Consider the following 13899-nt stretch of genomic DNA (forward strand, 5'->3'; position numbering starts at 1 on the left):
GCGCGGGGGCCGCCCAGGATTACGAGGGCCGAGGGCCGGGGGCCGGCGGGGTGGGGAGGGGAGCGCGGCGCCGGCGGCCCGGCGCGAGGGGGTGTGTCCGCACCCCAGCCCGCCCGCGCCCCCCGCCTTCCGCCGGGGGCGCCCGGCGCGGCTCCTCACCCCCGCCCCTCGGCCTGCCCGCCGCCTCGCCTCGCTCCCCTTGACGTCATGTGGGCAGCAGGCTGGCTGGCTGGCGCGGTCGAGGGCCCGAGCGGGTGCTCAACTTCGGGCTCAAGTCCGCGCCGTGCGCCCTGCGCCGTGCGCCCGGCTCTCCGCGCGCCGCCGCCGCCGCCACATCTGGAAGCGTTCAGCGCGTCTGCCTCCAGCGCGCCGGGCGGGCGCGGGCAGGGGAGGGCGCGGGCGCGGCGCGGCGCGGCGGGGCTGGGCTGGGCGGCAGTGAGCGCGGCGCTCTCTCGCGCGCCCGGTGTCTCCCTCTCCCTGCCTCTGCAGAAACAGCTCCCTGCCAGAACGGCGCTCGGCGCGGCGCGGCCCGGAGCGGCGGCGGCGCCTCTTCCTGCCTGCTCGCCCTCAGGAGTTGCTGGATCTTTTTGACAGAGAAAAGCCGACAGGGGCCTCGGGGAGGACTGGCCACGAGCGGGCAGAGACGTTTCAGCCCCCCTGCTGGCCGGGCGGACCCCTCTCCCTCCGTCCGGGGGTCCGCCGCTCCCCCACTCCCCTCCTTTCCGCCTCTTCTCGCTCTGCCTCTCTAGATTTATTTTTTCAAATGGTGTAGCCGCCAGAGGTGCGGTGCTAAATTCTTGGAAGGGGCCCGGATGTACTGAGGATGCATTACAATTTCACAAAAGGAGGCAGTAGTGGAAAGGAGCAGTTTTTGGTGTTTGATGCAATAATGGGAATCAGGTAATCATCAGAAGGGAAGAAGAAATACTGCAGATCCACGGCTTCCTTGAATTTTGCACGAAAGCCGACCTCGGAGGAGGGATTAATCCAGACCCGCTTGGGGGTGTTTTGCCATTTCTTCCTCTTCGTGGCTTCTCCTTTTAAAACAATTTTTGGTCAATGGTCAATGAGAACACGAGGATGTACATTCCAGAGGAAAACCATCAAGGTAAGGCTGGACCCCGCCGCCTCGCCGGGGCTCCAGCCCGGTCTCCCCGCCCTCTCCACCCCTCTCCCGCTCTCCCCCGCGCGCTCCCCGCGGCCCCCGGGCCGGTCTCTGCGGAGTTGCCCCGGGCTGCGACCGCGAGGGGCGCCCGGCGGCGGGGCGCCTCCGTCTCGCCCGAGCGGCCGGGAGCCCGGCGGGACCCGGGCCGGAGCCGCCCGCGAGCCGGAGCGGAAAATTCCCGCCCCTCCCCCTCCCCGTGTCCGGCTTCTCCAGAGCATGTGTTTCCTATGAATTTCCAGGCGAGGGGGAAAAGTTCCCCAAGTGTCTGCTCTGCCTCGCTTTCTCGCGTTTGCCTGGAAAGCCCAACTGCCCGGCCAGCGGCGCGGGGGGTGGGGGAGAGGGGGCGCCGGCGCCGCCGAGCCCCGCGGGCTGGGGTCCGTCGCCTCGCTCGGGGCGCGGCTGGGAGCGCGCGCGCGCGCACCCCGCCCTAGGTCGGCCTCGCGCCCCGGGCCGCCGCCGGGCATCCCGCTCGCTGCCGGACGCCCCTTCTCCCCGGCAGCGCGCTCCAGGTGGCGGGTGGGGGTCTGGGATGCAGATGAGTCTCGGCGCCTCTCTCTCCCTCTTTACCCGTCTCCCTCGCTCCCTCTCTCTCTCTTCCTCCCTCCCGGCTCCCTTTCTCCTCTCTCTTCCTCCCTCCCGGCTCCCTTTCTCCTCTCTCTTCCTCTCTCCCGGCTCCTTTTCTCCTCTCTCTCTCCCTCTTTCCCCGGGTCTCCCTCTCTCTCGGCTCACCTACACCCACCCACCTCTCTACTGCCATTGACCCCAGGTGCACCCACGCCCCGTGTATTCTGATTCGCACCCACATGTGGGCTAGCACCTGAGGATGTAAGCAGTTAGAAATCGGGCGGTGTGTGGGCTTTGCTTTTTCATGTTTTAAGGAAATAATGAAAGGGTGTGCCGAGCTCCCAGGGCTCCACACTGTTGCCCAGTGTTTTCCCAGCATCTGCATCCTGGGCACAAGTGTCACCAGCTCCCCCCAGTGAGGGGGAAAGGCTTTCAGGTAACTCCCCACTTCTTGGAAACTTTCTCCCTCCCCCATCCCCCCATATTAACAAGTTATTATGTTTTGGCACTGCTCAGCAGCTCAGGTTATGATGGAGTGTGGAGGGATGGTCTTGCTGGAGTGTGGCAGCCTCCAGCTTCATCTGTCTTGTCTCCATGGCTTTCTCTGCCTCTTTTGGGTGTAGTCTTCCCTTTTCTCTCCCAGTTTCCCAAGCCTCCCTGTTTACACTCCCTTTCAATTGCGTTCTCCTGAATACCTGTCGCTGTTAGTGGTGTTACTTCGTGGGGGTACTTTAAGTGATTCTCTGAGGACCCCAGCCTGGTGGAGGGGTTGCCTCCTTGTCTCTTCTTTCCAGCCTCCTCCTCCTCCTGCCCCCATCTCCATCATTTGGGGACAGATCCCCTGTCCTTTAGAGCTACCTGCCTGGTCTCTGTCCATCCTGAAGCTGATTTGGGGGCTAGCTGTCCCTCTACTTTCCAGCTGGGGTGGCAGTGTGGGGATTTTGACCCCTCGGTAGAGAGAATTTTGTCAAGGGCCATGGGTTCTAGGGTGAGCCAGGGCTTTGTCATAAGGGAGGCTTCTGTCCCTGGATTTCTCTATGCCATGACCCCATCTGTCACCTGTTCCTCCGGTCCCCTTCCTAGCAGATGGAGCAGTGGATGCATTAGGAGGTTGAGGATGAGAGACACAAAGGAAAGGGTGATATTTGTGAAGAGTGGGGATGGATGTCTCCCCTCCAGGTTCTTAACTCAGCCTGAGCAGCCTCAAAGAGGAGAGCTCAGTAGTATTGTCCTTACTGTCACTAACAATGGCAGTATGCCGTGGCAAGAATTATTATTCACATAAGGATAATCTTCAGTAGTTTACCAGGTCCCCTCTTAGTGCGGGAGAAACCCCTCTTAGCCCCTTTCCTTTTTTTTGCCCCTTTGTCCCCCGGCATCCCCCCTCCCCCACCCCACAGAAATGCAGGGAGCAGACGTTAAAAGTAGGAACACTGACCCTGGAGAGGTTTGTGAGAAAGATGGAGGGACAGGAGCGAGTGAGCCGTGGCCAGGAGCTCTGCCTTTCCAGCAACATGCCAACAAACACTATGGCAACCTGAATTCCAGTTCTCTCCCTTGAAGCTGCAGTGATTATATAATTCACAGGAGCAATTTTGCCTCTGTTCCTGGATGCGGTGCTCAGGTGAAAGAGCACCAGGATCCCTGTCTCTCCTCCATTGCCCATTCCCCTGTCCTCGGTCACTGGCATTGCCCAGGGTTTTTTTTCAGGGAGGAGAGAAAGAGGGTGATGGAGATAGGGAAGGGAGACCTGGAAAAGCACGAATATTTACAAGGAAGGGGTTGTTGTGGTTTAATAACCGAAGGGGTGATGAAATGTAATTAGGGGTTAGAGTTTCAGAAGAGAGAGAAGAGAAGCCAAATGATTACCTCAGATCAGTGATGGTGACGAACCAAAGAGTGGAGAACCGAAAAAGTTGCCAGTGCAGGGCTTTACATTCTTCTCTTCCTGACAGATTTGAAGGCACTGAATGCATTGACCCTTTCTCCCCAGCTTTTTGGTGGTGGTGGTGGTGTGTGTGTGTGTGTGTGTGTTGAGGGTTGGGGTATGGAGACCTGATCAGTGCGCTGGAACAGTCTGAAGGTTCACTGAAGGACTGGCTTTTGACCCTGGGTTTCAGGCTGGGAGTGGCTCATGTGGGCCTCGTCTTACCTCTAGTGCCCTATCTGCTCTGGTCCCACGCCAACCTCCCACTTTTCTGGGCTGATTTTCCATTGCAGGCTCCAGCTAGCAAATGAGTTTCTTAATAGTCAACCATTTAGCAAATAAAACATCAGAATGTCCCTTATCTGCTGGAGACAAGGCAGAGGGGAGAAACATGTGTTCTGGGAGTGGAAGACACACTGTGCTTTTCTTTTAACTACTTAGCAATACAGCAGAATAGTAATCATCATAATAAAGTAATAATAATAATAGTGATCACAGTTAACTCTCTTTACAAATGGTGATAGAACAGTGTCACTTGCACCTCAGCTTGTACAGGTTTTAGAAAGTGTGACATTAGCTTCTCTTTCTCCAGATACTGCATGGAGGAAACCGGAGGAAAAGGGCTATTGAGGCTCTAAATTTCATTCCTAGTATTGCTCTGACACTTTCCGGTGTATCAGAATAATACATAATAGACTATATTACAAGAACCAATTATTTATTATTTCTATAGAGTACACACTAAAAGTATTTAAGTCTGTGCGCATGTGCATACACACACACACACACTGAATAAGGAAAAATATATTTTAGATTACACAAAAGATTAATGCACGGTGGGAACAACTCAGCAAGTTGTGGAGAGGAATATTGGTAATGCAGTCCCCTGAAACTGGACATTTCTACCTCATGTGAAGTGGAGAATTGTTCTCTACTGGTAGATGTTCTAGGTGTAGTAGTTTGCAAATGAAATGGTGAGCCATTAGCCCCTTCAACCATCTCTCAGTCTTGGTGATGACTTGAACTCTTACTGCAATTTTTTCTTTGACTTAAAACTGCCCTAGGTGGGTTCTTCTATGTATATAAGACCTTGGACTTATGCTGAAGCATGCTGAATGAGGATTTCGAGGCCCTGCTGATCTTTGTGTCCTCACTTCTAGCACTGGTTCCCGCTCATTCCAGGCCCCTAATACATGACTATATGAATGCCTGCCCGCCTGAACGAATGAATGCAGACGCAGAAGACCTGAAGTGGATGTGCTTTCTGCCTCTCCCAGTAGGTGGCGCTCTAGGGCTTAGGAGTCAGGAAAGGGGCACTCGCATTAGGTTTGGTGAGGAAAGCTATTGGGAGGGTTTGGAGAGAATTTCCTGTGTGCTGTGACTCTTTGATTATGCCCACACCTGTCCCAGTGCAGAGAACCCCAAAGACCAGTGTGTGTTCCCATGCCACCACACACACCAGAGGACCCCTAGGGTGACTGAGTCCCTCAGGGACCTTGCCACCCTCTGGTAATGCAAACCCACTCTGGATTTCTCCCACTCTTGCACACTCTTACCTCAGACTTCTGTTTACTTCTCGCACAGACGGCATCCTACTGAGCCTTGAGGGAGCCTTTTGGGCAATTAGCCGAACTTGTTATGGCCGTATATTAATTTTCTCCCTGATTTACCATGGATGGTTTAGTAACCAGAGGGGCCAGTGGTTCCCAAGCCCAGTGGAGCATAAGGTGACCAGAAATTTGGGATTTGGAAACCCTAACCTATAGGGTTACAAAGCTTGCAGGCTCAAAGGCAGGAAGACATTTTCCTAACTTTATTAGGGAAAAACCCACAAAAACAACTGGGTACACTTCACAGCTGATTTCTGTTTATGAGTCTGGCTGGGCTCCTGCTGGGTAATGGCAGAAAAGCTCCCGAGACCCAGGTTAGGCAGTAACTGAGATTTGTTCTAATTTTCAGTGATGTTTTCCAGCCCTTCCTTCACTTGGCTTTCTTAGTTGTTGTGGCAAACTCTCTGAGGTCTGAGAAACCCTTGCTATGGTGTTTAGAAGGGGTGAATGAGTGCCCCATAGGGTCTTCTTCCTTTTCAGTAATTCTTGCTGCCTGCTGAGGCAGCCGTTTGTTAGGTGGTAGTGACAGGTCAGTTCGTGTCATCCCCACGCCTCCTTGCCGGACTCTGAAACCAATGCTCAGCATTCAAAAGCAGGAGACAATTTTATTTTCAGACATGGACTGAAGAAAGCGGATAGATTGTTTGGGGAAACACCTGAAGACTTAACAACAAGACAAATTAGCAAAATAATCACGCTAATGTCGTCTGTTTTGAGATCCCATCCTCACTGTTGCCTCCGTTAATGTTGGGCACTGGAGGAGAGCAGAAGACTGATGACAAAAAAGGCATGGGAATTGTTTTGCAAAATATCAGGTGCTAAATATTTAGCAACATGAGTGCTAAACATTCTGATAATGAAACAACACTCCAAGCCATGGCTGTCATTATTAAAATAATTTAGTAAACACCTGTTTACATGTACCTCAAGGTTGGATACTGTATAAAACAAGTAAAAGTGACAGGATCCCTCTGGGAAAATGGAATGATTTGCAGTGCCATTTCAAAGCCAGGCCCATAGACTTTAACTGAACCCATGGCAGAGAAAGCAAAATGGAGGGCTGAAGCAGTGAATGTGATTGTTTGAATGTAAAGGCCTAGTGCTACCGGAGAGGTCTTCTATGTGTCTTAATTCCCAGACGGGGTGCCTAGGTGTTCAAGAAGAGGCCTTACTGACCCAATGGAGATGCAGGCCCACAACGCTGCAGCAGCCCTTGCTTCTTTCCCTCTATGGTTAGGGGCCCTTGGAAGCAGCTGCTCGCTGCAAGAAGGGAACTGGAGTGGAGTCTCGGTTCCCAGGAGCCTTGGGACCCCTCAGAGCCTCACTGCCATTCTAGGCTGTGCGCTGTGTGAGTGAAAGCCCTGGAGGGCCTCCTAAAGAAGCAGAGCTGTGAAATGGCTGGGAGCTTCAGGGAGCCAGGCTGGCGGGAGAAGGATGCAGGAAGAGGCCCAGATGACTGGGGGGGTTCGGGGGGGGTGGTGGGAATTTGGGGAACACGATTACTACTTGCAGAAATTAAAGTGGCGATTTAAGGGACATAAGGAGAACAGTTTGGGCCTGGAGCTCAGGAGTCGAAGAGATTGAAATAGGCCCTTACTTTCCCAGAGACCAAGGGAATGAAAGGAATAGTAAATCTGGCTTGGAGCAGAGGACGAGGAAAGGGTGGGTTGACTGGCAAAAAGCCAGGACTCTTCAGTTCCTCCCCTTCCAAGAACCCCACCAAACCATTGCTCTCCATAACATGTTCACTTAAAAACATCTTCTGGCACCTGGTGTGTGTGTGTGTGTGTGCGTGCACTTGCGCTTGTGTGAGAGAGACAGAGAGAGGGTGGGGAGGGGGTGGTTCTAGATTCATGAACTTTGAAGTGCTTGTCAAACAGACATAGAATAAATGTAATGTCTCTTTGGGAATTTACTTTCTAGGATCAGAGCAGTTTAAGGAACCTTAGGACAAACTCTGTTTCCGGTTGAGAAAACAGAGGCTCCTAAAGAGTCAGTCACTCAGGCAGCGATGTGACAGAGAGCAAGGTCTTCAGGCTCTTTTTGCTCCTGCTTTCTCATGACCCCATTTGGTATGTGTTAAACCCCATACGAGGGCATTGCTTAGTGTTTCTGGAAAAATTTTGCTTACTAAACCTTTCACCCTCTTCCTATCCTACCTCTCTCCAGTCCCACCTTTGTACTGGCTTAAAATAATTTCTGAGATGAGGGATGTGGAAGCAGAGTGGGGGTGGGGTGGGGGTATCTATCATTGGAAAGGTTTAAAAATAATTGCTCGGACCGTAGAGTAAAAGTTCATACACGTCCACCAGGAGCTCCGGCAAAATTCAGATCACTATGCTATCTGCAGACGGATATAGCTCCGAGCTGTTTTTATTTGCTTGCTCCCTTTCTGTCCCACTCTAGGCTTGTTTCAGCCCCTGAGAGGGAGCAGGGTGGTGGGAGGTGAGGCTGTGCTGTAGGACTCCCCTTGGCGAACTGTCGGCAGTTCTTTGTGGACCGGCCAGCTTTGCGGTTGGCCAGGCCAGGGACACACATTAACTGCAGGGTAGAGACCAGGGCACATGTGGGTTGCTGCTGGCCAGAGGACAGGCTGCCGTGGACTCCACCTGAGTTGAAAGAACAAAGGCTTCTCCATGCTTCCTTGTTGGGGTCGGTCTCCTAGGACCCCTGCCCCTTACCCCCATTCCTCTTCCCAGGAGACATTTAAATAAGGAGCAAGGGTTTAAATTCAGCCTATGGAAAGGAATTCATCTAGGACCTGCCTCTCGTTCCCATCGTCCTTGAAGTGCTTGTTGGCTGCCTTGTTTGATGCTCGTATACATGGAAAACTGGAAGGCTTTTGAGGCTGACTTGGTTTCTAGCTCTAAGACCGAGGCATGGGCTAGACTCACCCTCAGAGATGTGGCCTTTGAGATCCCTGGAGGAAACCACTCTTTCAGAATATAGTGTTGTGATAATCTCATGAAAGATTCATGCTGCCTATTTGCCAAGGCAGGGGGGTGCTTTTAATCCACTTGGATACGCTCGGTATTGCCTGCTTGAACCTAGCTAAGAAGAAAATAAAATAATCTTGTGTCCTGTCCTTTAGAGAACCACTCCAAAATCCAGACAGTAAATGAATGTTCTCCCCATATAGCCTATGGGCAGAAACGTTGGCTTGATTACTCAATTAAGCTGTGTTTACTTTGTGACCATTGTGTCATGTTCAGTCACTTACATTGTTTGTGTCCTTCCAAAATAATCCATGCTGGGCTGAAACCTTTCAAAGATATTAGTTAGCAAAAGTAAGAAAAATAAATAAAGATAAATAAGGCTACAGCTAGAGAAGTGACCGGGGTCACATTCTTTGACTTGTTCTTTTTCTTTGAGAGTTTTGGAGGCATCAAGCCTTACATTTTTTCATCTATAAAATGGAGATAAGAATGCTTAGGCAGTCACCGTCACAGGGTAGCTGTGAGTCTCCGTATGGGAGAATGAGTGTAAATCTCTGTGTAGATATCAATCATTCTTATCAGAAGGCAGACCACTAGGATTTGAAAAAGCAGGGCCATGAAACAACTTTCAAAGCGTTTCAGACAACTTTGTAGGTGGTGTTGGATGGCTGACATAATTCAGAAGTTCAAGGATGGAAATGTAAAACAAAAAGAAATAGAGTCCGAGGTGGTCAAGGAAGTGAAAAATCAGTCCAGATGGGCCTGGTGTTTTGGCATTCTTCACAACTGTCAACCAATGTGAGGTCAGTAGGATGCCAGGACTGGGGGACCATCTGGACTGCTCTTTCCAACCAGAGGGTCAGGCCCTGGGGACACAGGTCTTCCTTAGGCCCAGCAGCTGCCCACCTGCCCCTCCTTCATCTTCTCCCACCCACAGCACAAGGCTCCCTGCCTTCAGCCTAAGGTCCAAAGCCAAACTGGTCGGAAGTCCTTTGATGGTCCAAATATCTGGAAATAGGGCCACTGAGAGCAGGAAGGACACCACCTGGGCAAACAAACATCCCCTTGCTTTCCGGCATGAATTCCCCAAACCTAAATACAACTCCTCAGTGCAGAAGGACAGCCAGCCTGGAAAATAAAACTTTGCTTCAAATGTAAACCTTGGCTTTAGAAAAAAAAAAACAAACTAAATTTTTTTGATATAGTAAAAGTGCTGGAGGTTTGTAGGTAAAGAGAGGCAACAGTTCCATATAGCATTGAGACACATCACAATAAAAAAGGGCTTTAATTTCACATCTTAAGTGACAGATTAGATTTTAGTTTCCTAAAGCAAAAATAATCTCATCATTAAAAAGTGTGCTGGAAAATTTGTATTTAAGTTTGCACCTTGTTCCCCGCACTGTGTCCCTTCCCAGCCTCAGGTCCTATGATCTGTGGAGTCATCATGCTTTCATTGTTATTTAAAAAAATTAGTTATATTGAAGTATAACTCCTTCCTTTTTATATTTTTAGGATGGGGCAGGAGTGATAACTACCACTTAATGCCTGGTGTGTCTCCAGCAATGTTCTTTGGGCTTCATGAGCTGAGTATCATTTTGTCCTTCTATCAGTCCTGTGGGGCAGGTACTGATATTTTTCAGATGAGGAAACCGAGGACCAAGGATCTTGTATATTGAGGCTGAGATCACCCAGACAGTATTGGAGCTGAGAATTAAATCCAGGTCTGTTAGACTTTCAAAGAATTTGTTCTTTCTTTCTCCATATGGGGAAGAGGAGAAAGAAGAACTCACTATCCATCCATTTTGGGAAAAACTACTTTGGGCTAGCCTCATGGAACTTTGCCTGGATTTGCTCTGTGGAAACTCCAGCTTTGGCTGGTCACGTGGAGTGGATAAGCAGCTGAACACTTGTTCCTCTTTGGGGAGGACCACTGTGTGGTCCCTCTGCATGCCCCTCCTCACAGTCCCATTCTCTAGCTATTCGTTTGTGCCCATGGTTTCTGCCTGGGTGCTCTTTGGTTCTTCAGATCCCTCTGTAGACCTTAGTGGAAGACCTAGACTAGTCAGTCTTGGCTTTGGGATGACCACTCCTTGGCATGGCCTGACCTCACCACCCATTCTTGGTAATTCCTTCCTGGAAAATAGACAGTCTCCACCCTCAGACAAGATTCTGAGGAGTTCAGGGGACCGTCCTTGCAAGCTGAGCTCCCTGGACTTCATGCATTTATTTGTTTGTTTGTTTGTTTGTTTGTTTTTAAATAACATCTTTGTGGAGCTATAATTCACATGTCATGGAATTCACCCTTTAAAGCATACAACTCAGTGGTGTTTAGTATTTTTACAGAGTCGTGCAGCCGTCACCGCTGTGTAATTCCTGCACATTTCATCACCCGAGAGAGAAACCCCCACCCACTGGCCGTCATTCTCCAGTTCCCCCTCCCTTCAGCCCCGGCTACCATGCATTTCCTTTCTGTCTGTATAGATTTTTCATGCATTATTTTGAACAATAATAATTCTATAATTGGAGCTCATCTGTGTAGTCTAGCTGTTGGCAGCACATCTCATGCATTTCAGAGCTAGGTATGTCGTGACAGTCTGTATGATAGGTGATTCAGTTAAAAGGAAGCACAAGATAAGTTAGGGACTTGGGTGTCATTTGGAGGTGAGATTAAGCACTTTCAGTTACGGAAAGAATGGTTTTAAGATTTATTTCTTTTAATTGTCTCACGAAAGCTAAGTCTACAAGTCTCCTCTATTGATAGTTGAAGAAGATGTGAATGATGACCTTTACAATTTTTTTTATTGTGGTAAAATCTATGTAACAGAATTTGCCATTTTAACCATTCTCAAGTATTACAATTCAGTGGCATTAATTTACAGCATTGTACAACATGGCCACTACTTACTTCCAAAACTTTTTCATCACTCCAAACAGCAACTCTGTAACCACGAAGCAATAGCTCCCCATTCCTCCCTCTCCCCAGCCTCTGGTAACATCTGATCTACTTTCTAGCTCTATGAATGTGCCTATTGTAGATATTTCATTTAAGTGGAATCATACAGTATTTGGCCTTTTGTGCCTGGCTTATTTCACTGAGTGTGTTTTCACTCAGTGAAATAGTGGGTGTCAGAATTCCTTCCTTTTCATGACAGAATAATATTCCATTGCGAGTATATACCTCATTTTGTCTATCGTTTCATCAGTGGATGGACACTTGGGTTGTGGATACAACTCTGGCTCATAATGCTGCAGTGGACATTGGGATACACATATCTGCTTGAGTCCTCGTTTTCACTTCTTCTGGGTGTATACCTAGGAGTGAAATTGCTGGGTCTGAATTATGACTTTTTAGCTCTCAGAGCCCATTTCCTTGTGCGGCTCCCCAAGTTTGAATCTTATACAGAGGAGAGTATAGTATTAGGAAGTTCCATTGTGTCAGTAATGAGAATCTAGTATTTTCTCTGGGCTCCCAGTGCCTATATAAGAAATTTGACTCTAATTAGGTGTTTAACAATTTAGCAGCTGTCTTTTGATTGATGCTGCCTCCATTCCAAAAAAATAATGAAGTTTTCTAGGTCTAGTTCAGCGTTTACCTCTGTGCCGACTGGGCTTTGTGACTTGACAGGAAATGGGTGTTTGGCAAGACAAAGCTATTTAGTCTGTCTGTCTCCATCTCTCCGTCTGCCTGTCTGACTAGTGCAGGGGCTCCCACGCCTGAGGAGAGCCGGATCCAGTCTGACAACCATGAGGATCTGGGAGAGCATGGCTCCCCCTGCTGTATGGTTGGGCCGCGTCCTCCTCAGTGGCTGCTGTGCATCTGCCCTGGTTGAAGGGCAGTGTGGCTTGCTGGATGGGGTCTCTGTCTTCCAGCTTTGGAGCTGCTTGGGGGGAAAGCCATGTTCCAGGGCTCTTGGCTATGCCTCACACCATCTGAAGTCTAGACAAGGGAGGAAAAAAGTATGATGGAAAAGAAACAGGGGAGAGAATCAGGGAAAGAGGGAGGGGAGTAAGAGAGAAGGGAGTGGATAAGCAAGGGGAAATTTTTAACACTTGATGGATCTGTGCTGGGGACTAATGACCCAATTAATGATCAGGACACTTCTTTCCAATCTTGGGGTGGCTTTTGTTTTTGGTAATGGTTTTACCTAGAAGTCATAATATCACCTTACATTTTGATTGTTTAAAATACCTTTTAAGTCTTTTTCATGTCTACTACTTTAGCCATTCTTCAAAAAAAAAAAAAAAATCCATCGAAGTTGTGGGACAGTTGTGGTATTCCCAGTTTTTCAGATGAAGAAAGGTGGACTCAGAGAATTTGAACAACCTGCCTGGTTAGGGAAGGAAAAAAACTCATCAGTTTTATTTTTTTGGAAAATATTGTATGTTAGACTTTGAGCCTGTGCATCTTTTTGCCCCATACCAAGCTCTCTGATTAGTGGGTTCAACCTGGCCATGAATATGTGTGTGTGTGTGTGTGTGTGTTTCTTTCTCAGATTAACAGAGCTCAGTACGCTAAGACAAAGATGCAGGTCACTTTGAAGACCAGTACACTTGGCTTAATCCAACTATGAGCACATTCTTCCCTTGTAGCCTCTGCCTTCACATCCCCTCCCTGGTCTTGCTTACAGGTGTGTTTTGGCCACCAACCAGAGCTAAAATGTTGTGTAGTGTTTCTCCAAGGTCAGAGCCTCTGCTGTCATGTCTGGATGGCCAGGTCAGCCTGGGGTTCCAAGCTCCAATCCAAGGGGATTACAGTGACTTAGATCTCATATTTGGTCTGCAGTGGATAGGATCTTGTGGCTCTGTTTTTTAATTATTTAATAGGCAGAAATTTTGACCTATGCCCAGCTGTTTGAAAGATCAGGAGATAAGAAGCCTTTTCCTAAGATAAGTTGACTGTGAAATATCCCTGAAATGGGGTGTCTCATGCCAATTGTGATGAAAAATAATTTTAAGTTGGTTTTTTCCCCTTTCCAGAATTTGGACGGTTGGTCATTCACAGAAAGTTATGAGCATCTGTTATCTGTCAGGCAGTTTGCTCTTGGGATCTCTAGATTCAAGGAGACCTTCAAGATCACAGGCTCTCAACTATCCCTTCCTTTAGGTAGTATATAGTCTAGTAGGAGGTAAGGTACACACCCATGTTCACAGATACAACTATAAAATACAAGGCAGAATATGCTTGATGTTACAGGGAGGTAAAGATGAAAGGCTTACAGATTTAAAGAAGGAGGGTGACACAATTAGATGGAATAAGTGGAGAAAGCATATATGAAGATGATGACAAAGCTGAATCTTGAAGGGTGGACATAAATGGGGTAGAGAGGAGGGATGTACATTCCCAACAGAAAGAATGGTATAGTCAATAATATGTTGAAAGGCATATGCATTGGATTTTAAAGGAAGAGTGAGTTGAATTGGATTAAAGCATAGGTTATATAGGGGGAGAAGTGAGAGAAGGTTGGGATGGTAGGAAAGGGATAACATGTGGAGAGCCCTTGTGTCAGGCTGAAGAGCTCGCATCCCATTTGGTAGGCAGTGGAGGGCCAGTGATAGTGTTTGAGTGAGGAATGGTGTGGTCAGAGCTGCTCTTCAGAAGATTAGGGAGGCAGTGGGAGAAAGGCTGAGATGGGGTGGTAAGACTACAGGTGGGGTACTGTTCTGAGGCCATAGTCCAGGCATGAGAGGGAAGAAGGG

General features: G+C 49.0%; 1 protein-coding gene across 1 annotated transcript in view; it reads left to right on the plus strand.

Annotated features, from left to right (window-relative positions):
* The first annotated feature begins 500 nt into the window (after nt 1-500).
* CACNA1C (calcium voltage-gated channel subunit alpha1 C) overlaps nt 501-13899 on the plus strand; it is a 645253-nt gene continuing 631854 nt past the window's right edge. The window contains exon 1 of the mRNA XM_035028541.1: nt 501-1108. Coding sequence (XP_034884432.1) covers nt 1060-1108 — 49 coding nt within the window. The 5' untranslated portion in view covers nt 501-1059. The remainder of the gene's footprint in view (nt 1109-13899) is intronic.

Source organism: Mirounga leonina, unplaced genomic scaffold (genome assembly GCF_011800145.1).
Source record: "Mirounga leonina isolate KUSES-001 unplaced genomic scaffold, KU_Mleo_1.0 Mir_201, whole genome shotgun sequence".
Lineage (NCBI taxonomy): Eukaryota > Metazoa > Chordata > Mammalia > Carnivora > Phocidae > Mirounga > Mirounga leonina.